The sequence below is a fragment of the Lithobates pipiens genome, unplaced genomic scaffold (genome assembly GCF_037356315.1).
Source record: "Lithobates pipiens isolate NorthernLeopardFrog02 unplaced genomic scaffold, aLitPip1_a1.2 Scaffold_16, whole genome shotgun sequence".
Lineage (NCBI taxonomy): Eukaryota > Metazoa > Chordata > Amphibia > Anura > Ranidae > Lithobates > Lithobates pipiens.
Window position 1 is genome coordinate 368,752,890 of NW_027507748.1, and position 27,797 is coordinate 368,780,686.

General features: G+C 37.4%; 1 protein-coding gene across 1 annotated transcript in view; it reads left to right on the forward strand.

Moving 5' to 3' along the window:
- VMP1 (vacuole membrane protein 1) overlaps positions 1-23,515 on the forward strand; it is a 231,792-nt gene extending 208,277 nt beyond the window's left edge. The window contains exons 12-13 of the mRNA XM_077482110.1: positions 20,406-20,508; positions 21,980-23,515. Of these exons, the coding sequence (XP_077338236.1) occupies positions 20,406-20,508; positions 21,980-22,123 (247 nt within the window). The 3' untranslated portion in view covers positions 22,124-23,515. The remainder of the gene's footprint in view (positions 1-20,405; positions 20,509-21,979) is intronic.
- Positions 23,516-27,797: the final 4,282 nt, after the last annotated feature.

A 27,797-nucleotide genomic window follows, 5' to 3' on the forward strand; every position in this document is an offset into this window, starting at 1 on the left:
TATCTCAGTCCTCTCCAACACCCCACTTACTGTTTACACTTCATTGAGGTTTCTCACCATAAACCTACTGGAAAAATATAGTGGCTGACACATGAGATGCAATCTAAGTTTATTGGGTCATTGTATCTTACAGAACAAAATAGAAATGCTTATCGTTGTATTAAAAAGTACATAGTATACAGTTGTAAAAAAAAAAATATATACACACACACGGTGGGGAAAATAATTATTTGATCCCCTGCAGATTTTGCACGTTTGTCCACTTACAAAGAAATGAAAGGTCTATAATTTTTATCATAGGTGTATATTAAATGATAGAGACAGAATATCAACGAAATAAAAAAAACAGAAAAGAACACATGATACAAATGTTATAAATTGAGTTGCAGTTCAGTGAGTAAAATAAGTATTTGATCCCCAAGCAACACATAGTTAAGACATTTCTTATAGTTGGTTACTAGGTTTGCACACTTCTCAGGAGGGATTTTGGTCCATTCTTCTTTACAGATCTTCTCTAAATCCTTAAGGTTTTTTTGGCTGTCGCTTGGCAACTTTGTTTTAGCTCCCTCCATAAATGTTTTATAGGATTAAGGTCTGGAGACTGGCTAGGCCACTCCATGACCTTAACCACTTAAGGACCGGAGGATTTCCCCCCCCCCCCCCCCCCTTAATGACCAGGCCATTTTTTGAGTCGGTCGTGTGACACTGTACCCAAAAAAAACGTCCTTTTTTCCCCACAAAAAAGAGATTTCTTTTGGTGGTATTTGAGCACCACTGCGGTTTTTATTTTTTGCGCTATAAACAAGAAAAGACCGTCAATTTAAAAAAAAAAAAAAAAAACATACCATACCGTAAAAACAATCGCAATAAGTGTATATTGATTGGTTTGGGCAAAAGTTATAGCGTCTACAAAATATGGCATTTTTATTTTATTTTTATTTTTTTACTTACCGTATTTATCGGCGTATAACACGCACATTAATTTTGAGAGGGAAGTTTCAGGAAAAATAAATACATTTTACATAAAGAATTTTTGAAGCAAAATAAGGGTCAGTGTTTCCATCTGCAGCCTCACCATTGCCATTAATGCAGCCTGATCAATGCCCATCTGCAGCCTCACAAGTGCCATCAATGCAGCCTCATTAGTCCACATCAATGCAGCAGCCTCACCATTGCCATCAGTGCAGCAGCCTTATCATTGCCATCAATACAGCAGCCTCACCATTGCCATCCGTGCAGCCTGATCGATGCCCATCTGTAGCCTGGAGGGGAGGGGGGGGCAGGAACGCCAACAGATTACATACAGTGACAATCTCCTATGATAGACAGAACAGTGGTCCAATGGCGGCCCAGGAGACGGGACTTCCTATTACAAAGTCCACCAAGTAAACAGGAGATTCTCACTGTATGTAATCTGATGGCACACGAGCCGCCCCCCCCCCCCCCTGTCCCCTCTGAGGCAGCTAAAATGTGAGTATTGGCGTATAACACACACGCTTTTTGCACCTGATTTTCATGGTGAAAAAGTGAGTGTTATACGCCAATAAATGCAGTATAATGGCGGTGATTAGCTTTTTTGGGACCCTTGACATTTATACAGCGATCAGTACACTGATTACTGTATAAATGTCACTGGCAGGGAAGGGGTTAACACTACGGGTGATCAAGGGATCAAATGTGTTCCCTGGGAGGTGTTTCTAACTGTGAGGGCAGTGCATTGACTGGAGTAGGAGAGAGATCTCTGTTCCTAATCACTAGGAACAGACTATCACTCTCTACTCCCCTGACAGAACGGGGATCTGTTTGTTTACATTGACAGATCCCCGTTCTGCCTCTCTGGAGCAATCGCAGGTGGACATCACAGACTCTGGCCACATGCATCAGCTCCCCCGCTGTGCAGCGGGTGTGCGTGCCTACTATAGCTGTTTAAAGGGCCAACAGAAAGCTCGGCAAGTGGTTAATGTGCTTCTTCTCGAGCCACTCCTTTGTTGCCTTGGTATGTTTTGGGCCATTGTCATGCTGAAAGACCCATCTTCAGTGTCCTGGCTAAGGGAAGAAGGTTCTCATCCAAGTTTTTACAATATATGGCTCCTCAATGCGGCAAAATCAGTCTGTACCTTTAGCAGAGACACAGCCCCAAAGCATAATGTTTCCACCTCCGTGCTTGACTAGGGATGGTGTTCTTAGGGTCATAGTTGGCATTTTTCGTACTCCAAACATGGCAAGTCCCCCTCCTCAAGAAGGCACATGTACAGTCATGCCAGTGAACATTTTAATGAGTCAGAAAAAGGATTGGGAGAAATTGCTGTGGGCAGATGAAACCAAAATTGAGCTCTTTGGCATTAAAACGGAGTTCCACCCAAAAGTGGAACTTCCGCTTTAAGCACTCCTCGCCTCCCTTATATGCCACATTTGGCATGTAAATTTTTTTTGGGGGGGGGGGGGGGGGGTGGGGACTTTGTTCCTGTCCCACTTCCTCCTTCCGCCCAGGGACCGCCAAGGCGACTCCTCCTTTCACCTTAGGCGGCCCCTCCCTCTAGACGATCTCCTGGGACATGTGAGAGGTCCCAGTAGATCGCCTGTCCACTCTGGGAGCGCAGCATGTGCCGTGCGTGCCCGGCTGTGAAGCCAAAAGCTGTCACGGGCGGGTGCCCAGAGTGGCAATGGAGGCGCTAGCGGAGAGGAGGGGGAGAGGAGCGACGCTCCGTTCGGCCGCATAGCTGGACCGTGGAACAGGTAAGTGTCTGTTTACTAAAAGTCAGCAGTTACTTTTTGTAGCTGCTGACTTTTAATAAAAATAAAAAGCCTAGAACTCCACTTTAACTTGACTGGCCCACACCCAAGTTAAAAATCTGATGAGGACTACGCTACATGTAGAGACTGAAACCAGAGCAGTATTGTATGACATCCACTTTTTGCCCCATACTCCTCCATAGGGTAATCCTTCCCTTTCCCAACTTAACACCTTACCTGATCCCAATTATGGCCTGCAAGGGTGTTACCACCCTGAAACTCATTATAATAGACAGACACAACTGATGGGGTTTAGTGATCTGAGATCTAAAAATTCTTTAACTAACTAAACGTTCTTCCATTTCCTTCAGCTATGACATGCAATTGCAACTCAATTCTCAATGCCTATACTTTTTTAATCGATCCTTTTGAGAGGTTTCTTTCCTCAATTGTGATGATGTGGAAACCGCTATCTTCTACCTACCTATGCCTCTCTAGCTTATGCCACTAAGCTATTGCATACATACCAGAAATGGAAAAATCACTTACCTAACCTAACTGAAGATGACTGGTTAGACTGGCTAATATCTACTTGAACACTGGCTCCTTGTTTACATGGTGCGGTGCTTCCACAGGTACTTTTCTTCACATGGTGTTGACCTGTCCTTCTTTTAGACCCTTCTGGGGGTCAGTGCTTGAGGTCCTTAATGAAGTGTGTAACCTTACATTAGGACTAGAGCCCCTGGTGTTATTGCTAGGAAATGTTGATGGTCTGGAGGCAGGACAACATGGTGAACTATTTTTTTATGCACAAAGGGTAGCTTGCTACTTCCCCCACCTTTACTGGGTGGGTCAGGAGAGCAGAACTCTGGTTGAACCCCCTAATCCCTTTTTTCTCTTCCCCCTATTTTTTTTTTCTCCTTTTCGATTCTCTATTGTGTTTGAATTTACTCGGTATGTTGTGATTTGCTCTTGTTACACACCTAATGGTTGTTAACCACGCTAACTACAATACTTGAAAGATTAGTTTGGTGGAAGGACAGACAACTGTCCTCCTCCCTCTCTCCTTTAAATTCTTTTTCTTTTCCCCACGTATGTAGCTTTTATAAAACATATCAGTTCTTTGATACTATGATAGCTGCTGTATTTCCAGAGGTACACTTTTGGGAACCTTTACTTGCCTCCGTTTGAGTTACTGGAATGTGTTTTGCCCTTACTTTACACTTTTTTGTTTACTCTGAATAGTTTGTATGTGCGTTGTGTTATAGAGCAGTGTGAACAATGCACACATCAAATGCTTATTTACTGTAGCTTTATTCCTTTCTGTGCAAAAACCCAATAATTTTTTTTAAAAAGAGCATGTTTGTAGTGTCCCTGACATGACCATTGGCTTTTCCTCCTTATGACTCCCCCACGCCCCCTTGTTTCCCCTACCCTCTCTGTCTTTGGCTTCTATTGCCCTTGTTCCCTCCTTCAGCCTCCGCTTTTCCTCCCTTCTATTCCCTCATCGAGTGTGTATCCACCTATTCTGACTTGGCTGATATATGACTGCAACTATTATTTTCTTTCCCCTTGTGGAATATGGTATACAATATTTATTACTTTAAACCCTTGTGGCTTACTTAGTAACAATGTACACAACTGCTTAAGAATTTCCTTGTTAATATCATTTTTTTTATTGTACACTAAATGTGCTTTTGCTTACTTCGTAAGCAAGTACCTCGATGGGATGTGATTTGATACCACTTTTTTTTTTTTTTATATATCTTATAATCTGCTGTTTTCTGAATGCAGTATTGTCTGTGTACATATGTAATAAACATTTCTCTGGTTAAAAAAAAATAAAAATACTAGGGAATCGGTAAGCCTAGCTTATTGTATTTTCCTATCCCCAGAACACGATGTAAGGGTTAATCACCCCAATAGAGGAGGCAATAAGACCCAGGCAGAAGATCTAACTTGTCACCCTTCTATCCAAATCTGGTGGCGTTGCAATGATATTGGAGCCATTTTCAGACATTGATAGGGCAGGGGGAAAGATTTCCTGCCCCTCAATCTGCTTCAAAAGTGTTTATGTTGCTAGTGGCATACTAAACCCCATTAAAATAGAACTGCAGGCAGTTACATTTTAAAAGCAGTATAATGGGACAAAAACCCTGAATCCATAATATTTCAAGTCCTGTTGAGCTTTCAGTTTAAATTGGCTAAATATTACGATATTGGTACTTAAAGAAAAAAGGGATACAAAGTCTGCAACAGCCTGATTAAAAGAGTCCGAGCTCCGTTATCAGCAAAGCTCATGCTCACTTCTAATTGGCTCTTACTCAGCAGTGACTGTGTTTGACATATGCAGGTTACTCTGAAGAAAATTCTTAAGAAGAAATCACTTTCCAATTAGTCAGTGGCGTGCCGTCCCTCTAAAGTTTCTCATCATAAAAAATAATTTTTTTAAATACTCGCCTTTTAAGTGTGTGCGGGACGGCAGACACACAGGTGTATGGAAAACATGACGTGCTACAATCACTGGAAACAATAAAATAATGTCCCTTTAGTGTGTGCAGGGCACCAGACACACAACTGCTATGGGAAGCATGACGTGTTTGCAATCATGTGTTTGCAAACAAAAAGCTTTACTGGCTTCCTTTAAAAAGACCTCAGGGCGCTGAGCTCTGTACCCAGAACACTCCCTCTATAGCATTGTTCCCTGCTGTGGTAAGTGATTGGCGAGTCCCGTGCCTTCACTTCTGGTTTCTCAGACTCATCCTGCCAGTCCGAAGGTGGATGAAAGGTGACTTGCTATGAGTACGAGGGGGGGCATCTAATGTAAAGGGGAACTCTGATTGTGACATCTGATGTGAAGGAGGACTCTGATGGGGACATCCAATGTAAAGGGGGACTCTGATGAAGACCCCTGATTTTATTAGGGGGATGCTGATGACACCTGATGTATAGGTGGATGCCAATGGGGACACCTGATGTAAAGGGGGACTCTGAAGACCCCTGATTTTATTAGTGGCCATGCTGATGACCCCTGTTGTAAAGGTGGATGCCGATGGGGACACCTGTTGTAAAGGGGGGCACTGATTGGGACATCTGATGTAAAGGGGGGTTCTGATGAGGACACCTTATGTTAAGTGGTTTTATGTTATTTTACATGAAATGTGGACGTTATTGGCCTACTGTGATGGTCACAGTGAGGCTGCATATGATGGGCACCCTGATACTGCATATGATGGGCACAGTGAGGCTGGATTTAATTGGCACAGGGAGGCTTCAATTGATGGGCGCAGTGAGGCTGCATTTGATGGGCACAGTTTTTTATCTGGCAGTAATGATACATAATCACCTGATAAATGGCTATTTACAGTCCTGCATTACTAACAGTTTAATTTTTCAGTTTGTTTGCACCCCCACCAAAAAAAAAATTTTGAGCAGCAGCCACCACTGCTTTCAGCCATTAGTCTACCTCTCAGATTTTTTTTATCTTTTCCATTTCTGTCTTGCATTATAAAGCAGCAGAACATGCTGTGGAAACAAAATATAGCATTCAATATACAGATCAATTGTATTTGCAAACAGAACATATTAAACAACATGTAATTTTATTGCATACCATTGATACTTAGTTCACTTTGTGCCCTGTTTAGATCACTCTGTGCCTTGTACTTATAATTGGTTTTCAGAAAGTGGCTATTTACAGGCACAGCTCTTGTTAATGGAGCCTTGTACTGCTCCTAGACCAACTTTACACTGGGGTTTTCAGGCACTTTAGTGCTGGAAATAGCCTCTGCTAAGTGGCTGAAAACCACCTCCCATTCATTCCAGTGGGTCTTTTTACACTGGGGCGGTGCACTTGCAGGACGTTCTGAAAAGTAGCATCTTTTGGGTGGGTTGGGAGCGCTGCCCATTGGAATAAGCCTTAAAAGTGCTTTGAATGCGCAGCAAAATTGAACTTTTTATCCTTTTTTGGGGGGTAAAAAACACCATGCTAGCGGCCAAAAAAACTGTGCAAAAGCGCCGCTTAAACAGCGCCGCTAAAAAGAGGAGCGCTTTAGCAATAACGGCCGGCACTTTCAGGGTGAAAGCATCTATACTGTCATATTTTTCTTCTCATATGATGAAAAGTCTGTTCTGAAACCATAACAAGAAAGCGCTTTTTTTCAAGTTTAGTTTCATGATAAGGAAGAGCTCCCAATAAGCACTATTGCCATCAACATTGGCCAGATATTATAGTCTCCGTTCTTTTGAGGCACACGTAGATTCATTTGAAAAAATATGAGCTGAGCAGAAACTGAAATGTAGAGAGAAAAGAAAGCTTTGATGTTGCAGATGCTTCCCCCACTTTGCTGTTTTGTAAGTTGTCAGTCATGTTGTGGCAACGGTGCCATCACTTTTTTCAGGGTCTCACATACAAGAATGCATGCTAGCTTCCTTTGCACTGCCAGTAAATAAAATGTTCTGCTTAGTTATTTTAACAGCTCCTCATAGTATCCTTCTTTCCCATTAGATAGATAAGACTGCTGGGCTTTACCGAGTCTGAATACCCTTTAGGCTGTTACTTTGCATGCATTTTCCAGCTTGATGAGATATTCAGCAGATTCTGTACCTTTTTTTCCATTGTTTGAATCAATGATCACTGCCCATAAGATATGCTCTAAGCTTTGTATCAAGCCACTTTATAGCGGTAAATTCTTTCAGGTGTGTAGCTTTTGTATTCACACTAATAGTATTGTGTTTTTGGATTCTTTGTTATCCAAGATAACAAGGTGAGCTTGGGTCCAGATGGTAGAACTGTACCTTGGTATATCTGTTTGTGGTTAATAGAGGTTCAGTCTTCATTGGAGTCCTAACCAAGAAGTGAAATAGTTATGCAGCTGTTAGTCCAGTACAAAAGTTTTCATAGTATGACAGGCATTGCCAAATACCTGCCATTTGTGTGGACAGAAATTCTATTTCCCCTTTCTAAAGCACATTTCAGGGTTTTCCCTTACATGAATAATGTGGTATATGGTTTCCTGGTAGCTTAGTACTGTGTGAAGCTCACAAAAAATGTGTGCTTTTCTGCATGCATCCTTATGTGATACTCATTTAGAAAAAGAAAAAAACGCATTTGAATGCAACATTGATTTGATTCAAGCTGAATTCTCTTAAGCAAGTGTGTATTTTAGAATATTGTAACAGGGGGTCTTTTTATACCGTTCAACTACCTTTTCCTGCAGATCCTTTGGCATTAGATGAAAGGTTCTGTCAGGAGTCCTAGCCATCTTCCATCACTCTAGAATGAGCTGCCACTGGTGGCAGTGGACAGCTAGCAAATTAGGAATTTCAGTCTACCTTGTTGAGATTAAGTATGGCATCACACAGACTGTGTTAATAATGAGGTAAAACATATTGGGGTGGGTTCTTTTTTTTAGCTTTTCTTGTTTTTAGAAGCTCCTTGGTGCAGTGCTTTGTTGAAACTCCCATGAACAGAAAAAGTAAACTGTGAAATCACAGCACACAAAAAAGTGCACAGAGGGTACAGTATGGCCAATGTTCCGAAGAGAAAAATCCTCTAACCTTGAACCTCCCAGTGCGTAAGGCTCCTGACAGAGGCAAGGTACATCGTGGTCTAAACAGGCCTCCTTAGGGACCAGCCAAGGCCGGTCTGTCTAGTAATTGGTAAGGGGCTTTTTTCAAGAGAGACCCCTCCAGATGGGGAGAGGCAAATTACTCAAAGGCCACAGAACCTACCCCAACATCAGTGCAATATAAGTGCTTGTGACCTAAAAATGTGACAACCAAAAAAAGATGCCATGTGCAATGGACAGAGGGCCTTTTGGGTCTTCTAAAATTGCCCTGGCTACCCCAAAGGCACCGTGCAAGAAAAGATGATGCTATCTAGTGCCAGTGAAACCCCAATGGTGTGGTGCAGTCCAAAAGTGTATTTCTGGCACCTCTGGGACACCACCCCCAAGGGGCACATCACCCAGGGGCTCCTTGCACCTCCCAGGCAAGACAGATGCAGCCCCTTTTAAATCAGGAAGCCCTTAGGGCTAGGGAGAAGATGAAAATGTCAGGGAAGGGGGTGAGGGGAGTTGTGTAAGAGAACTGGAGGGGGGAAGTAGATAGTTGACCCCACACCCAGAGTAGAAATCAGTGGAAGAGAACTCAAACCAGTAAAACCAAGCTCTCCAGAATTTGTTGTGTGCCTGGAAGCAACTCTTTGGAACATCTGGTATAGGAAATCTAGTAACCAAATTCCTGATATTTTGTGCTGATTGAGGATTTGTGTGCAAAGTAATTTATTTTATTGCGTTGCGGTGTCAACTGTATTTGCAAGTCCTGTTCCTATTTTGTTCCTGTGTATTTTGGGGGATTTATGGGGCGGTGAAATTCAGTAAGTTATAAATTAAAGAGTCCATGTGTCTGGGGAGCCCAGAGAACCAGTTTTAACCCATATTTTGTTGACATTTAGTAATTGGATGTGCAGTCGCAAACTGACCACAAAAAAGGATTTGTTTATATCAAAGATCTCTCCACAAATGTGCATGGATAAGCTAAACTTTCATGTTTGGGCCTAGGGTGAAGATTAGGTACTGCTGGGCATCCTTGTTCAGTCAGGGGATGGCTTCTGTGGCTGAAGATTGCATACTGAAATAATGCTGTCGCTTGATCCAACTGTATTGTAATAAGTAACTGTATTGTAATAAGATCCTGTTGCTGTAGACACCTTTACATTAAAAGGACAGTGCAGGGTTTCTGTTTTTTCACCTTAATGCATCCTATGCATTAAGGTGGAAAAACACCTGTCCGTGTCTGCCCCCCCAGTCCCCGCCCCCCGTTTTACTCCCCTGAACCTTCGAACTTGTCCCACGGGAATGCGCTGTCTCTCTGCAGGAGGTTCGTCAGCTCTTAACTGGATAGATTGATATTACCGCAGCCATTGGCTCCCGCTGCTGTCAATCAAATTCAATGACGTAGGTCTGAGTTCTGCATTCGGCGCCTATGGACGCCGAATGCTGGACTCGAGAGTGTGCCCACAAGGTAACCCCCCCGGGAGAGCGATTCTCCCAGGGGGTTATCTGATGCAGGGAGGAGCTGAGAGAGCCACCGGGGGACCCCAGAAGAGAAGATGCGGGACCACTCTGTGCAAAATGAGCTGCACAGTGGAGGTAAGTATGATATGTTTGTTATTTTATTTTTTTAAACAAATCTTCAGTGTAACTTTAATATTTTATTCTTTAACATTGAGTTATCATGTTAGGCAAAAATCAAGTTCTTCCATAAGCAATAATGCTTTGCCTGAAGTAAGGTTTTTCTGGACCTTGACAACTTACAATTTGTGTAGAATCTACTTTTAAATGATAAAATACTTATGCATCTTTTATACATCACTGTGACAGTTTTGTGCTATCACTGTGTCTACCCACTTCTTTGCTTCAGTTCAGTAGACAAGAAAGACAGGCTCAATTCACAAAGCTTTAACACAAGGATACTGACCTTTATTTTAGAATATTAGACTAACTTTCAAATCTCTAAGAGCTTAAAATTTTTTTTTTTTTTTCTTCAAGGATTCTTATGCTGGTGTTTTGTCTTCATGAGTTAAATCTCTTATGATAATTCTTAACATGCCTTATAAGAAGGGGTTGTGTGTTTGTGTGTGCTAGATGAAAGGCAGAAGCACCTGGGTCTCATGTTTCTCTCCAGGGCATTGCAACCTAGATGGGTGAGTCAAGCTATTGAATTCTGAGGACCATTCTGAGTCATCCATAATGGCATCCTGCTATTGGTTCAGCCTCAAGGAAATGGTTGGTTAAATAACATGAGAATCTTTATCAGAGCAGGAAATGACAAGTCATTAAAATACTAACCGTTGGTACTGGTGAGATCACTGCCTGGAAAAAAAAAACTGTTTCAAAGTTCACATTTTCACATAGATTGAATGATAGTGTGTCTTTATAGTCATTAGTAGCTTCACATAGAAAATGAAAAAAAAACTTTGTTTAACCCCTCTGTTACTCATAGTTGTGATTATGTGTATTATGGGATACAAACAATTGCATATAACACACACAGATCAGAATAGTGGCATAATTACACTGTGTGTGTGTGTGTGTGTGTGTGTGTGTGTGTGCATATATATATATATATATATATATATATATTACAGTTTGTGCTCATAAGTTTACATACCCTGGCAGAATTTATGATTTCTTGGCCATTTTTCAGAGAATACGAATGAGAACACAAAAACATTTTGTTCACCCATGGTCGGTGTTTGGCTGAAGCCATTTATTATCAATTAACTGTGTTTACTCTTTTTAAATCATAATCACAACAGAAACTATCCAGATTACCCTGATCAAAAGTTTACACACCCTGGTGATTTTGGCCTGATAGCATGCACACAGGTTGACACAAAGGGGTTTGAATGGCTATTAAAGGTAACCATCCTCACCTGTGATCTGTTTGCTTGTAATGTGTGTGTATAAAAGGTCAATGAGTTTCTGGACTCCTGACAGACCCTTGCATCTTTCATCCAATGCCAAAGGATCTGTGGGAAAAGGTAGTTGAACTGTATAAAACAGGAAAGGGATATAAAAAGATATCCAAGGAATTGAGACTGCCAATCAGCAGTGTTCAAATTCTAATCAAGAAGTGGAAAATGAGGGGTTTTGTTGAAACCAAACCACGGTCCGGTAGACCAACTAAAATTTCAGCCACAACTGCTAGGAAAATTGTTTGGGATGCATAAGAAAAACCCACAAATAACTTCAGGTGAAATACAGGACTCTCTGAAAACATGTGGTGTGGCCGTTTCAAGATGCATAATAAGGAAGCACTTGAAGAAAGATGGGCTGCATGGTCCAGTCGCCAGAAGAAAGCCATTACTGCTCAAATGCCGCAAAATATCCCACTTACAATATGCAAAACAGCACAAAGACGAGCCTCAAACCTTCTGGCACAGTCATTCACAGAGTAATGAGACCAAAATTTAGCTTTTTGCCCACAACCATAAATGCTTCATTTGGAGAGGAGTCGACAAGGCCTATGATGAAAGATACACCATTCCTACTGTGAAACACGGAGGTGGATCATTGATGTTTTGGGGATGTGTGGGCTACAAAGGCACAGGAAATTTGGTCAAAATTGTTGGCAAGATGAATGCAGTATGTTATAAAAAAAAATACTGGAGGAACATTTGCATTCATCAGTCAGGAAGCTGTGCATTGGAAGTATTTGGACATTCCAACATGACAATGATGCAAAACACAAAGCCAAGTCAAACTGTCATTGGCCACAGCAGACAAAAATGAAGGTTCTGGAGTGGCCATCTCAGTCTCCTGATCTCAATATCATTGAGCTACTCTGGGGAGATCTCAAACGTGCAGTTCATGCAAGACAGCCAAAGAATTTACAGGAACTGGAGGCTTTTTGCCAAGCGGAATGAGCAGCTTTACCATCTGAGAAGATAAAGAGCCTCATCCCCAAATACCACAAAAGACTTCAAGCTGTCATTGATGTATGTAAATGTTTGATCAGGGTCATTTGGATATTTTCTGTTGTGATTATGATTTAAAATGAGTAAACACAGTTGATTGACAATAAATGGCTTGAGCCAAACACTAACCATGAGTGAAAGAGAAGTTTTTGTGTTATCATTCATATTCATATTCTCTGAAAAATTGCCAAGAAATCATAAATGATGCCAGGGTATTTAAACTTATGAGCACAAATATATAAATAACTTTTTTTTTTCTTTTTTAACCCTTCTGTTAATATTCTCTTTTATCCTGTTGTAGATTAGGATTTAAAAAAAAAAAAAGTGATCTTCTTTGCCTCCTTTAAGCATTCAGCTTCCAGTCAGTCTGAAGCTTCGTACACACCACCAAGGGGTTGAGCAAAAAAAAACCTGACAGTTCAGGTCAGAGCCGCTGTACTAACAATCCAATGTAATTACAGCGCTCTCCCCTGCTGAGCCGTTGTATTCTGACAGGGGGATTGGGAGCCAATCGGCAGACCATTTTCAGTCATGAGCCTTCTGTCGGCTGGCAACCATACACATGGGCCGAATGTCGGACAGTTTCTATTGAACATTCAGCCCGTGTGTACTTGTCTTAAAAATGTAATTTGAAAACATTCCCTTAATTGTATCAGTTAAACTTATATTTGTGAAGCTGACAAAAAAGATCTCTCCAAAATTCGGCTCACCTGACAAACTATCATCTTTAAAGTAACCCTTTCACTGAAATCCAAGTGGAAATACATGTTACCTGTAAAGATTATAATAAGAATGTACTACTTATTCTGCCCACAATGTCCAACACCACTGTTGTGAAGTAGTATTACTAGCTGAAGTATGTTCAGAAATTGACACTTCAGGTCTGTCTCTCTTATGTCCCCTGCTAAGCTTAGTGGTTACTCCCTCCAACCCCTATGTCACTATTGTGTCTTCTAATGATGTAGGGGTCAGCGGAATGAACCACAATGTGCAGTGGGGGACACAGGCAATCAATACTCTCTGATGTGTCAGTTTCTGAACAAACTTGAGGAAAATATTTCTCTGCATTAAGAGCAGCATTATACAACACAGGGGAAAGTATTTACTATTTTCTTTACAGGTAACATATTTCCATTTAGGCTTTTAGTGACAGGGTTGCTTTAAAAGCCCACTACCATGAAAATGATTGCCTTTTGATAGAGTATGCACTTAATACATGAGAGTATTATTTTGTGGTAACATAATACACAAAAAATTATTGGATCTTTATTACTAATTTTAGATTATGCATATCTTACTCAAATTATGTTCTTTTTTTTTCCCTGTTAGGGAAAGGACACCCTTAACATTGCTTATCCATCCCCTTACAGAATTATCATCTGCAATTTGTCACTTGCTTGCATTTGTACACACAATGAAGAATCCACCACAAATTTCCAAACTTAAGTGCTATATTTTTTTTGTACATTTTTTAAAACCACATCTTTTACATGCTTGATCATTCAGTATATCAGCACCAAACTGCAAAGGTATTTTGTGACCCACTTCACTCTTGAACTTGAAAGGAACATTAAAAATACAGCATGTATGTTTTGAACACGTTATGTTGACTAGAAATATCTATCTACATGGCTCATCAGCTTGGGCTGTTATATTTTAATATTTGCCTCTCACCTTAATTCTTTAGCCCAGGTACACATTTTTACCCTTATGCTATATTGATTTTTTTTAAACATTTTTATTTTCAAATATTGAAATAAAATTGCATTGATTGTATTTTGTATTTTTATAAAATATTTTATTTAACAACCCATTAGAAATCCATCAATGATAAAAATTAGTTATTAAGAAAAAAAGAAATTCATTAATAAAGTTTCACATTTTACAGTGAACTGATTGGTGTACAATATGTCTTTACAAGTTACAAGGATAAATAAAAAAACAAATATTGGGGATTTTTTCAGAACAGTATATACTGTATTTTTAAAGATGACATAGCAGGAAGAGATTTTTAAGATGACATAGCAGGAAGCGATATTTGCCAGCACACTGCTGACTTCCTTCTCAATAAGCTTGTAGAACAGTGGTTCCCAACGTCGGTCCTCACGTGTGCTTAACAGGTCATGTTTTCAGGATTTCCCTTACTGTGCACAGATGCTTTAAAAGCTAGGTTTACCTTTTAAAAAAAACATAAATGCATGTTTTACAGGAAAAAAAGCAAATGTATTTTTTTTTTTTTGTAGAAGCCTGCAAAGCATTGCACCCACAACAGACTTTCGGTTAGAAGGCTAGAGGAATAGTCTGTAAACTACAAGTGCACTGCTTACCGCACGCTTATGCTTAGTACACACGATCAGAAAATCTGATGAAAAATACCACTTTTGAATCGATCATGGGCATTCATGCAAAATTTTCCGATGGGACAAACGTGAAAATTTTTGTCATACGATACCAGAATGTATAGTTTTCGTTTTAATGACTACAGTATTCGTCCAAAAAATTTATTTGGAAAAGCAAGACCATGCATGCTCAGAAACGACAGAATACAATACATTACAATACAATACAACACATTATATCAATTCTGAAGTTGTATTCTGTTGTACAAGAGCTTTTGTAACTTTAGTAACCTCTTTATGTTCAGGATGAGACTGGCATGCAAAAAGAAAACATACGCTCATTCGCCCAATATTCTCATTGTGTGTAAAAGGGTGTAGTCCATTGAGAGCTACAAGTCCATTTGCCATGGTGGCAGAGGGAAGGTGTAGTCTATTCATTCACAGATATGTGAATGAATAATGCGGTGTGCGGGTGGAGCACCGCACAGCCACACCAATTTTAAATGTGACAGTGGCTGTGGGGAGAAAAACCCCAGCACGTTGTCACAGGAGGGGGTGCTCTGGGGATAGGAAGCGTGTGCTTAGAAACATGTTACACCTAAAAAATAGGTAACCTGTTCCTAAAGGTGAATTTAGCTGTTTATTCAGTGTCAATGGCTTGGGAATTAACGACAGCTATTTTATCTAAGGAAAATTTCCAAAACATGGGGGTAATTGAGCAATGAGGTGGGCAAATGGTAGAAGAAAAATGCCAGTTGTCATTTTGCTGTCTCTTGTCCTCCAATGACACCTAATATAGAGCAATAGTGTTCCGTGTTACAAAGGATTCTGATATGTCAGTTTCTTTAAAGGTGTGGGGGTTTCTGTATGTATATTTTTAATATTATTACTAGATCTTTTACATAATGGTTATTTTTTAAATAGTGTAATTCTCTTTAACTTCTTCAATTTGAAAAAAAAATGTGATCATGTTAATCTTTGTGCTAGATTTTTTTAATGGATGTTATGTATAAAATTGTCCACTTTTCAATTTTTTTTATTTTTTTTTTATAGAATTGCTAATATTGCTTTTCTTTTGGTAAAGTGGGATCAGGCAAAAATAGTCTGCATGTTTTGATAGAGTGGAAGCCCCAAAAGATATTGAATGGCAGTATAAATGAAAAGCTTACAGTTTTGTAATACATGGTTGACTGTGTATGTGTGCAGATAGATAGATAGATATATATATATATATATATATATATATATAGATAGATAGATAGATAGAGATAGAGATAGAGAGAGATATAGAGATATAGATAGAGATAGAGATAGAGAGAGATATAGAGATATAGATAGAGATAGAGAGAGATATAGATAGAGATAGAGAGAGATATAGATAGAGATAGAGAGAGATATAGAGATATAGATAGAGATAGAGATAGAGAGAGATATAGAGATATAGATAGAGATAGAGAGAGATATAGATAGAGATAGAGAGAGATATAGATAGAGATAGAGAGAGATATAGATAGAGATAGAGAGAGATATAGATAGAGAGAGATATAGATAGATAGAGAGATATATAGATAGAGAGAGAGATATATAGATAGATAGAGAGAGAGAGATATATATATAGATAGAGAGAGAGAGAGAGAGAGATATATATAGATAGAGAGAGAGAGAGAGAGATATATATAGATAGATAGAGAGCGAGATATATATATATAGATAGATAGAGAGCGAGATATATATATAGATATATAGAGAGCGAGATATAGATATATATATATATATATATATATATATATATATACACACATACATACTTTTTTTTTTTTCTGAACATTAATGGCTGAACCCCTTCATTGTTGTATCCTAGTGATGCTCTTCAGTAGTACATATTTTGAAATTAAGGTACAAAAAAGGGTTTTAACAATTTTATTCTTAAAAATGGGATGTGTGTGTGTAAATAGGATAATTGCCTTGATAAACGCGGTCCGACCAGAAAACTATGCTATAACAATTCTAGAAAAATAAGTTGAAGCTATAGTAAAATCAAACAAAATTAGTGGTTTATATTGCCAGTAAACATTGTGGTGTTTTCTAATATAGTGTGCTACAGAGAAAGCATTTTAGTAAAATAATAATTAAGAAGAAAAATGTAAGATGATTTAAAATATTACACTCCATCATTCCCAATGAGCTCAAATAATGTAAGTATCAAATCATGATTCTTAATTTTACATTTGCACCAGGTACACCAGTGCAGAATACTGTAATTGAACTCCTAATTACAGTTTGTAATTTTTTTTGTAGAGTGAAATAAGTAATTAGGTGTGTAGCTTTTCTCTACTACTGACTACAGAGAATTGTGGCTATAAACCTAATTATTTGACGATATTGAACCTGAACTTTTAGAAATCGGGCAACAAAATACTGTAAATGAGATTGTGTAAAATATGTTTTATAAAAATGTGCAAAATATGTTTTATGTATAAATATATTTTTTTGTATTACGCATAAATTCAGTTATAACATTGGATAAAGATTATTCTAAACATAAAGCAAAGGAAGCGGTTTTTAAGACAACATTTTTTACTAATAACTTTCTATTTGTTACATTCGTAAAAAGTAAAACCTTGTTGCAGATAAGCACCAAGCACATAAATGGAAAGTGAACGTTTTTTTACTAAAATAACCTTAAACCTATTAGAGTTTTACCTCAAAAGCCACGTGCTCTGTTAGCTTGAAGCTGCTCTAAAACCTCAGCATAAACGTGTGAAGTCACACTTTCACTTAAGAGGCAGCTTGTACTCTTCATATGTTTGAAGGGAAGTATACTTAATGGTTAGTGGCACTGTTCTAAATTGTTTTGTGGAGTAAGATGTCAGTAAAGTGGCTGAGCAAAGATTTTATGAATGAAACACCAACCGGATACTATCGCTTAGAAAAAAGTAGTAGAAGTTAGAAAATTAGCAATGTAGTGTGACTCAATAAAACCAGAACAAAATGGGTTTTAAACTAGCAGGAGAGGCTAAAAAAGTAATTCTAATTTATAACAAATGAACAGAATAATCAATGACCAATTATTTGTAGATATATATTGTGGCACAAATTTAGCCCAGTCCCATAGAGCCTATAGTTTAAATATGTTTTAAACTATAATAAAAATGTAACATAGTCTTTACCTTTGCAGCCGTATGTAGGCTAGTCATCGTAGGGGCTATCAGTCATTGCACGACATCAGCATCTTGCTCATACTCTTAGTAAAAGGGTTCCCAGAGTGATTTCTTATCCCAGGATAATCATCATTTCCAGCCCTGTCTGATGATTCAACTATTTGCTGAAATTACTAATCTATAGCAGGAAAGCATGACCGATGATGATAGCCCTAAAATTTGGCCATGAATTGAATATTTATCTCTAGGCTTTGTTTTGGCTTTAGGCTTTAGGCTTTAGGCTTTGTTTTGGATGGTTGTTTTTGTATGGGTGCATACAGAGAAGGAAAATTGTTTTGGAAATTAATTAGGGGATACTGAATGAGCATATATTTTTTTTTAAATTATACAACTATAGTTATATTAAAAATAACATAAACTTAAAAAGGTAAGCAGTCGGTACCAAGTTATTCCTTAAGAACATAAATAATTATTATTATAATATAATATATGTGTGTGTGTATATGTGTATATGTGTATATATATATATATATATATATATATATATATATATATATATATATATATATATATATATAATATATTAAGCTCTAACAAGCAGGGCCCTTTGTTTCTTATTGTATTGTAACTGTTCTGTCTGCCTTTTGTTTTGTAAAGCACTGTGCAAACCGTTGAAGCTATATGAATCCTGTATAGTAAATATATATATATATATATATATATATATATATATATATATATATATATATATATATACACACACATTTTATTTTTTTATTTTTTTACTATATATGCACATGTGCCATGCAGCTTGATAGTGAACATGGTTATGTTGGAAACTGTGCAGTCGCTTAATTCAGATTACCTGTATTGTATTTGAAGATTTTAAGTAAAGAGAATATTGTAAACACCGGGATTGCATCTCCTATTTATTGATATGTGTCTGGTGGAAAATTGAGGAGGTCCACATTGGATGTGATCTTATAAGAAGTATCTGATTCCTCCTGTATTGAATTGCAATTGTACTGTCTGCCGTAATGTAGAGCGCTGCGCAAACTGTTGGCGCTATATAAATCCTTTGTAATGGTAATAATAATATACTGGCTACACAGCAGAACTGTCCCACCCTGATTTAGATATATCTATCTATGATAGATATAACTATCTATGAGATTTTATATATTTATAATCTATTGCAATCTCTCTCTCTCTCTCTCTCTCTCTCTCTCTCTCTCTCTCTCTCTCTCTCTCTCTCTCTCTCTCTCTCTCTCTCTCTCTCTCTCTCTCTCTCTCTCTCTCTCTCTCTATATATATATATATATATATATATATATATATATATATATATATATATATATATAATATGTGTGTGTGTATATATATATATATAGAAATGATATGTGTGTGTGTATATATTATGTATGTGTGTATCATTTTTTTTATTCATGTATTTATCATGTTTTACTGGCTTAAACAAGGTCCTAATCTTGGAATTGCGGGTTTTAAAAAGCTTCCATGTAATAGTTAATATCTTTAGTTCCAAGCTGTAATGTAAGCGTTATTAATCAGCTTAATATTATCATCATGTGGTTTTTCCAACAAGAGATCTGCTTTAAAAAGTACAAGATTGGAGCCCATCTCATCAGCCAATTTTAATAATAAATATTTAGGACAGTTATTTGTGCATTTCTGCTGTGGTTAATTTATTTTTCAATTGAAAAAAAAAAAATTTAACCTGTGCTGGGAGTTTGTTCCATGTACTTACTACTTTCTGATTCAGCTATTCATACATGGACATATCGCTGTAGGCAACCCTTAAACCGGTGTGTGAAGCGTTGGCTTAAAGTGACTGATGCTTGTAATTATGTAATAATGGCTGTTGTGTTTTATCTATGTCCTTTATATACAACAAGGTTGTTGCTGGACTCTGGAGGGTTCACTTAATTTACTAGTTACACTGCATAAGAAATGAAAATCATTACAAAGCACAATTGCTTACGAATGTAACAAAATAATGTAATTGTGATGCAGATTCAGAGAACTTGCTTTGTTTCGCTTTTTTTTTTTTTTTTCTAATCGGTGACTTCTGACCAGCAGGGAGGTCCCTTCAGAGCTAGCTAATCCGTTCTTTTGCAATAACATGACGCATTCATAAGATTAATAACTCTTCCAGTGCCAGAGGGGGGCATGATGTATGGTAAAACACCATGGTCTGTTCTGTCAGGTTGGTAAAGGGTTAGGATACTGAGCTTTTTTTTTTTTTTTTTTCCTCCCCTTCTTCTTTAAGGAAAGGTACGCCTTTCTGAACACAAAGGGGCGAGTTTAGAAAAGGGTGGGCAGTTTCTGTTTCAAGTGAGGATGACACAAGCACCACTCATTTCCTTATTAATCGGTTCAAACCAGTTCTTACAGGAACCGCTGGTGATAAATGTGGGAGTTCCCAGAAGTCATTCATTTGGTTTTCTGCACTGCAGCAGTGCACATAACCCAGCTAAGAGCCTCCCTCACTGTCCTGTGCTGTCTTCATATCGTAGCATGCCACATTCATACGTTCCATCCTGAGTAAGTAAATCTCTAACTGCTTTCCCTTTCCTCTTCTTCTTCTTTTTTTTTTTTTTTTTTTTTTTTTTTTCTTCTTCTTTTTTTTTCTCCTTCTTTTTTTTTCTCCCGGCTTGAAAATGGACCCAGGTCTGTTCCAAGTATTGGACCATCTCTGCAAAAGCCGTTCCAAGAATACCTAGAGGCTCAAAGAAAGAAACTTCACCATAAAGTAGAAAAAGGAGCTCCACAGGTAAGAACACTGCACTTCTGTGTAGGGGGTGCCAGTCTTGCCAGCCGATGCAGCATCATGTGTTTGTTATTATAAAATGTCATTTAATGTCTTTTTATTGATTTAGACATTATTTTCACATTCATTAGTGAACAATTGCACTTTTTTTTTTTTGCTATTTTCTATTTTAATCTACGTGTAGTTTTTTTAGTTTTTTTTATAGCTTATCTTTTTTTCTATTCCAGTCACTGTTAAAATATAAAAGTGTGATGACTACTGATTTATATGCCCTGACAAACGGGTAATAACACATATATGTTATTACCCTTTTGTCAGGGCATATAAATCAGTAGTTATCGCACTTTTATATTTTAACAGTGACTGGAATAGATATTTTTTATACACACATCGGTTATATATATATATATATATATATATATATATATATATATATATATATATATTTTTTTTTTTTTTAGATGGATATGGCAAATACTGGGGCAAATATCTATAAAGAAAAAAAAATATATATATAAAAGGTTATATATAATAACACGCATATATATATATATATATATATATATATATATATATATATATATATATATATATATATATATATATATAAAAATTTCTTTATATATATATATTTATATTTGCCCCAGTATTTGCTATAGCCATCATAACCGATGTGTGTACAAAAATATATTTTATATATAGTACACACACACATATATTATATATTTATTTATTTTTTGGGGTGTGTGTGTGTATGTATATATATATATGTGTATATATATATATATATATATATATATATATATATATTCTATAGATAGATATAGCAAATACCAGGGCACATGCAATCAACAGTTATTACAACAGACATTAACAAAAATTAAATTGATGACCCTTTCCCTTGTGTTTTTTATATCTATCTGAGATCAGAGTCATGTGTCAGTATAGAAGCTACATTTTGCTACAGGCACAGCTTGCTGTTAATCCCCATTTATCTGGAAAAGCATCATAGACCTTTGCCACTAGGTATCTGGAGCCTGCAGGTTTGTTGGATAGGTAGATCACAGAATTGAGCAACCTTTGTATATATCTTCAAGTGGTGGACAGAAATTTCGTATAAGTGTAACTGATGTCTGAAACTTTTATTTTATAGTTTAACACTGCCTCCTACTGGACAAACGGCACTACATTAAAAAAAAGAAAAAGTGATAGCTACTAGGTGTTGGTACCTTGTAAGATAATGGAATGATTGAATGTACAGTATAGCCAGACTTTGAAATCGTGAGTCTTTTGTGTGCTTTGGTTAGTACAGTAGAGATAGTATCAGTATATACTGACATTAGGGCTTAGAAAGACCAGTCTGAAATGAAAAGGCAGCTAACATGAGTCAGTATTTAGACACATGAGGTGGGGCAGGTTTTGTTACTCCTTCCTATGATTTCATCATACTGCATTGTGCCTTTTCTTTCTACAGAGTGAAAACTGGTTATCATGGGCATTTGAGAAGCTGGTCATCATTATGGTGTTCTATTTCATTCTTTCCATCATCAACTCTATGGCACAGAGCTACGACAAGCGTGTTCAACAGAAAAAAGTATCTGTTGAGAAGACAAAATAAGGGGGAAGGACTCTGGGAGTAAATGGGCGGGGTGACACAAAAAAAAAAGACAAAATGCTCCTAAGAACCTCATTTGACCTGATTAACCGTTAAAATGCAAAATTGGCAATTTACGCTTTGGACATTTTAAAAACACAATAATTTTTTTTTTTTTTTTTAAATCATATTAAATTATTTTTTTCTAATATTTTTTTCACACTTTAAAACGGTAACCATTTATATTCTGTGGATAAGAGATGTCTGTTGGCAAAATAAGGTAATGTATATCCTTTTCTTAATATCTCAGCTTTTTTTTTTTCCTCTTATGGTGAGTTAGTTTTAATTTCTTTGTAGCCCATATCTTGCCACTCAGGGTACTGTTTCACAGTATTTTCTTTCTCCCATGTTTTTGGCCAAGAAAAATTGAGTCCTTTGTTTTCCTCTGTATAGTAGCACTGTAATGGGTTGAATAAATAAGGGACTCTTTGCCCGTATGCTGCTTGTGTCTATAGGAAAGCAAAAGGTGAAATTTGAATTTCTTGACTGAGAACTGTGGGAGCGTGAAAACCACAATGTCACGGTACACCTAAAAGGTCTGTGGCCTTTAGACTTTTGTGGAACTACATTGTTTCATGCAGTGCTGGAACCTGTATTTTACAGCAGCTAAAGTGCCATAGTTTACCTACTGTAGCTTATTTCATTGAAAGCAGGACAGGGTGTTGCAGTGCATCACCTTTTGGACTGTTCTAGTTGGTGTGAAAAGAAGTCAAGTTGTGACTTTCTGTGTTTACTTTGACTGGACGAACCAATTGAAAGTGCTGTTCAGACTTTTGTTATATGACTGGAGGGAGACATTACAACATTGCTGTGCAGTGTGCTCCCGTGACCCTGTAAAACTGAAGACCTTTAGAGTTCTTGACAAGTCTGGTTTGCACATGGACTATATTACGGCATGATGGCCTAACTTTTGATAGGTGCCCTGCTAGTCTACAATTTCAGGTGTCCAGTTTACTTTTTTGCTAATAAATCACTTGTCTGTAACGTTATGTTAGAGATAATAAGGAACTCAAATATCTAACACAGGCTTTCAGTTTTCTTGGGTTAAACCACCGTAAACCATCTATTAACTTTGAACAAAAGTTCTGATAGTCTTGGCAAAGATGATACAATGTGGTCTGCCCGGCAATAATTTTTTTGGAGTTAGGAATTGTACATTATTCGGTGCCCTTACCCATTGTCTTGATTTTGAGGTGTTCATTGAAATCAGTGAACACAGTTGGTAACCGTCCAGTTCTTTAAAAACTGACTTGCTTTTTGTTTTTTTGTTTTTTTGTTTTTGTTTTTTTAATTCTGTACTTATAGAATGGAAAGTTGAAACTGAACTTTATAAAGCCACCTTTGATCATTCCAGAACTTCTCGTGTCTGTTTTTTACCCTCCCTAAGTTAAATTTTCATTCTTTCTTTGTGATATGTGCTTAGTTTTATATTTCTCATGCATTGATTCTTTTGTCTACTCCACCCACGTAGCTGTTGGACCAAAGTTGATTGCGTGCGTGTTAATCCTCCCTGTGAAAAAAAAACCTTTTGTCTGTGATTTCCCAATCACTCTTGCCTTGCAGAAGCAGGAAGAAGGAAGTGTGTATTTAGCTCTGGCGCTGCCTTTACTGCTGACTTAATATTACAGCTGGCTTCCTAGAAAACGTCTTCATGGTTCCACTTGTTTTCCTGCCAAGCCTGAGTCATTGGCAGTCAAGTTAACTCTTCAGAGCACCGTTTTTCTTTCATTCAATTTTTTTTTTTAGGATTTACCATTGATTAACTACTAGGAATTTTAGATTAATTCTAAATTGGTATTTAGGCTTCCTTCCATGTTTTCCTTTTGGCTTTATAAAATCAGGATGCAATATAATTATTTAGGAATGTTGCTCCTTAAAGGCAAATCTAAAAGTATTTTTTAACATACTATTATTTAAGCCCACCCACAAAAGTGCCCCCATACACTGATTGGTAAGGCCTAGTTTATGGAAGATATTAATTCTGGGCTGAAACTTTGCATGGCTTAGATCTTTAATGGTTTTAAGGGTCCTTAATACAAGTACCAGCTTCTAATCCTTAGCACTCGTGTAAAAGACCTGACATCATGCTGTACTTGGATGGTGTCCTGGATGCTGGTATCAATCTGAGATAGTCATTGAGGGAAGCAAGGGGTGCAGGGTCACCGTGGACTGTTGTTACTGCCAACACCCAGTGTGAAGCAATCGCCTAGACCTTCTGTATTAATGAAACCTTCACTAGACTTTGTGCACGCCGGCACTACTGAGCACCCAGTAGACCTTTTCATGCCCCTATTTAGATCTCAGGGTTACGAAGGTTGTCTTACCATGTTAGGTACCTGGGAGCAGCAATGATTGATTTGATTTATGCAGTGAGCAAAGTTTTATGGTTACAGACATTTGTCTTTTTAATCATTTTGAAGGTCTTATATGTTTGGCCATACAGGTTTATAGATGCAAACTGTTTAAGATCCAGCTGTTCTACATTCAGATCTAGACACCTTCTAGCTGAGTTCATGTTACTGACTCATCCAGTAAATGTAGTAAAACATCAGATCTTATCAAAGCACTTTATCACTTAGCCCTAAAGCTATGTAGGATGTTTTACAAAGAGCAAATGAACTTCAAGAAAAAAAAGTTATATTATAACACACCAAAGTAATAATTATAATCTCATTATTCTGTTTAGATCTGTTACATCATACATTTATTCCATGTGTCATTTCATTACACATGCATTGCCATTAATTTGTACTAATAACGTCACTTGCACAGCCAGCGGAAAAATGGAAATAGTGACCAATAACTGTTAGCTGCTGGTACTAACACTTTCCCTGTACCTGTTGGCTGCTGTCTGTGGCTGAAAAGGATCTCCTGTCCCCACTTGTGTGTTTTGTCAGTCTTGAGATCCTTCTGTTCTCAGCACAAACATTCCAAGTGAATGAGTCAACAACTAATGACGCACGTGGGACCGTTTTGCAATCGTGTTCCAGCTTAAAAAGTGCACAAGCATTATGGGAAACAAACAGCACAAAAGTAAACTGTGAAGTACAACACTAAAACCTATAAACTTCATGGTAATAACACTTTTTCTGTTTGAGTTTATATGGATATCACTTTATATCGATACTGACCTTGAATTTGTATATGTGGAAATGTAAGTGGTGTGCTCTTTTTAAATTGTAACCTTGATTTAGAGATGCCATAATTCTTATTCCCCACTGTAGCCTGTATTGATTGATGCTGGTAAATACAGATGGTGGATGATGGTGAATCAAGAGCTTTAGCAGTTCTGGGTTTGAGTTTCTGCATAAAATTATACACTATGATTTGACTGTTTCCAGACAGAGATAATTTACTCTTACATTGTCTCACACTGTTCTGTCAGCAACTGCACTGCTGTTCATATATGTGAAGAACAGAGTAGTCACAGCCCCGCCTCTCTTTCCGAATTCATTCATAAAAATAGGGGGAAGGGGGCAGGGTTGTAAGTCCGGTTCATTTCATGAATCCACATGTGGACAGACTAGTAGAGGCAGACAGGGCATGTATTACCATCACTGTAGATCTCAGGGGCATACAAGGTATGGGTTTTATATATATATATATATATATATATATATATATATATATATATATATAAATTTATTTTATACCACTCTTTTTTCCCAGTGTCAGATAAAAGTTCAAATTTTTAGCAGGGTTCTGATGTGTATTACCCCTTCAATATATTATTTAAATATGTTAACCCACAATTCAGTTTTCAGCGTCACATGCTTAAAGCAAGTCACAGCCATTGTCTTCAGAACCATTGTATCTTGCCTGTCGTGTGTACATTGCACCTTCATCTACCGTCGTGACATCTCCATGGCTCTACCATCCTGTCGGATAGCTTATCAGACTGATGTTGACTGTTGAATCTCATGGCAACAACAGTCGGTAGGCTGTCTGACATTTTGGTGTCGTTCACCTGACCAACCTTGTCTTGATCATAACTGTGTTTATCGTTTTATGTCAGTAATAATGAAATGCATTTCCACCAAAGCCTTTTTTAATTTATTTTTTTCTAGTGAGCACATTTTTTTTATTTTATATTCACTTTTTTTTGTGAACAGACTCACAACCTCCTGCAGTGAGATAAATAGTTGGTTAAAAAAAAATAGCATGCCCATAATTTGGTATATATGTTTAGTAGATGCAATAGTTGTGATTAGTGAACTTCCCTTTGGTGGCTGGTTGTTGACTAACAAGGTTAAAAAAAAATACTTCATGCAGTGTGTGCCAACTTATTAAATACATTATCAGTCTTGTAATGTATATGGATGCAGTTTTTGGTGCTTGTTTAATCCCATGTACTACATAAGTAGTTCAAAGTACTAGTAGAAGTTCAAGTACTTCAAAACAAATGAGTTTATCCTGAAAGTCCTATGGTTTCATTTCATTAGCTTCCCCAATACAAGTGCCTCTGTTACCTTGTATATTTTTTGTTTATATGCTGGTATAGTTGCCATATGCGATTTTTCATCTATATTATGGCACACCATATAGCATTTAACAGTACCCTCTTTAGAAAATCTCAAACATATCCTTATAGGTGATATACTCAACAGTCCATGAAAGAAAACATGTAATGTAATTGTAGTCTAGTTTCTGGTTTTGTGAGAAACATTTCTAATAGTGAAAGGATTTAATTTTCTGTTTATAGATCAAATGGATAGGTATGTGCATTAACGTTAGATGATGGGAATACACTGCATAATCATTTTTTTTTTTTCGTAGTCCCCCATGGTTGCCAACATAACCTTTAGAATAGCTTATTGTTTTTTCTGTATTTTATGTAAATATAATACATATATAAAATATTTGGTTCTACTAAAAGCTGTAAGTATAACGTTTCTCCAGCACTAGAATAATAACTTATTTCACACGCACTTTAAAATATACCTTTTGAAATGTACCTAAATGGTTATGTGACGTCAATGTTCTTTATTAATTGTATAATATCCGAAGTGTGTTTTTGAAATCCTGCACTAAAAACAGAGCTTCTGCTTATTTCAGCACACAATAACACATAAAAATGAGTAAATAGGTAATCTGAGATGCTTTTATCTTTTAGCTATTTGTCTCATTCGTTTAGATGAAAAAATAAAGCAAAAACAAGTAAAAAGGCATACTCTTCAACATACCCTGCCAGTATTTATTATTTCAGTTAAGGTGGGCACAAACCTCCTCAGGGGATGGTCAGAGCATAATCCCAACTGTTGGGGCGTGGTCTTGTTTTGGTGGTTTTAGGCATAAATATGCACATTATTTTTGCTTGAGCATGCATATTTATGCCAGTGGAGCAGAGTGAAGGAAGCTTAGCCAAATACCTTCAGCACTGGCTTCTCTTAGGTTTTTCACTTTAGTAGTTTGTGTCATCAGCCGCTCCCACAAGGCCATAGCAAAGCTGTCACTCTTACAGCTGGATTCCTCATTTCTTCTATATCATGAAGAATCCAGCAATGGAGAGTGACACCATGGTTTTGCATTTGATATAGCTGTTTTTGTTGGACTGAATTGGGAATAGCTTTCCTTTGGAATCCCAAAAGATATAAGAAACCAACACATGACTTAACAGCAACCACTTAAAAGTTAAATA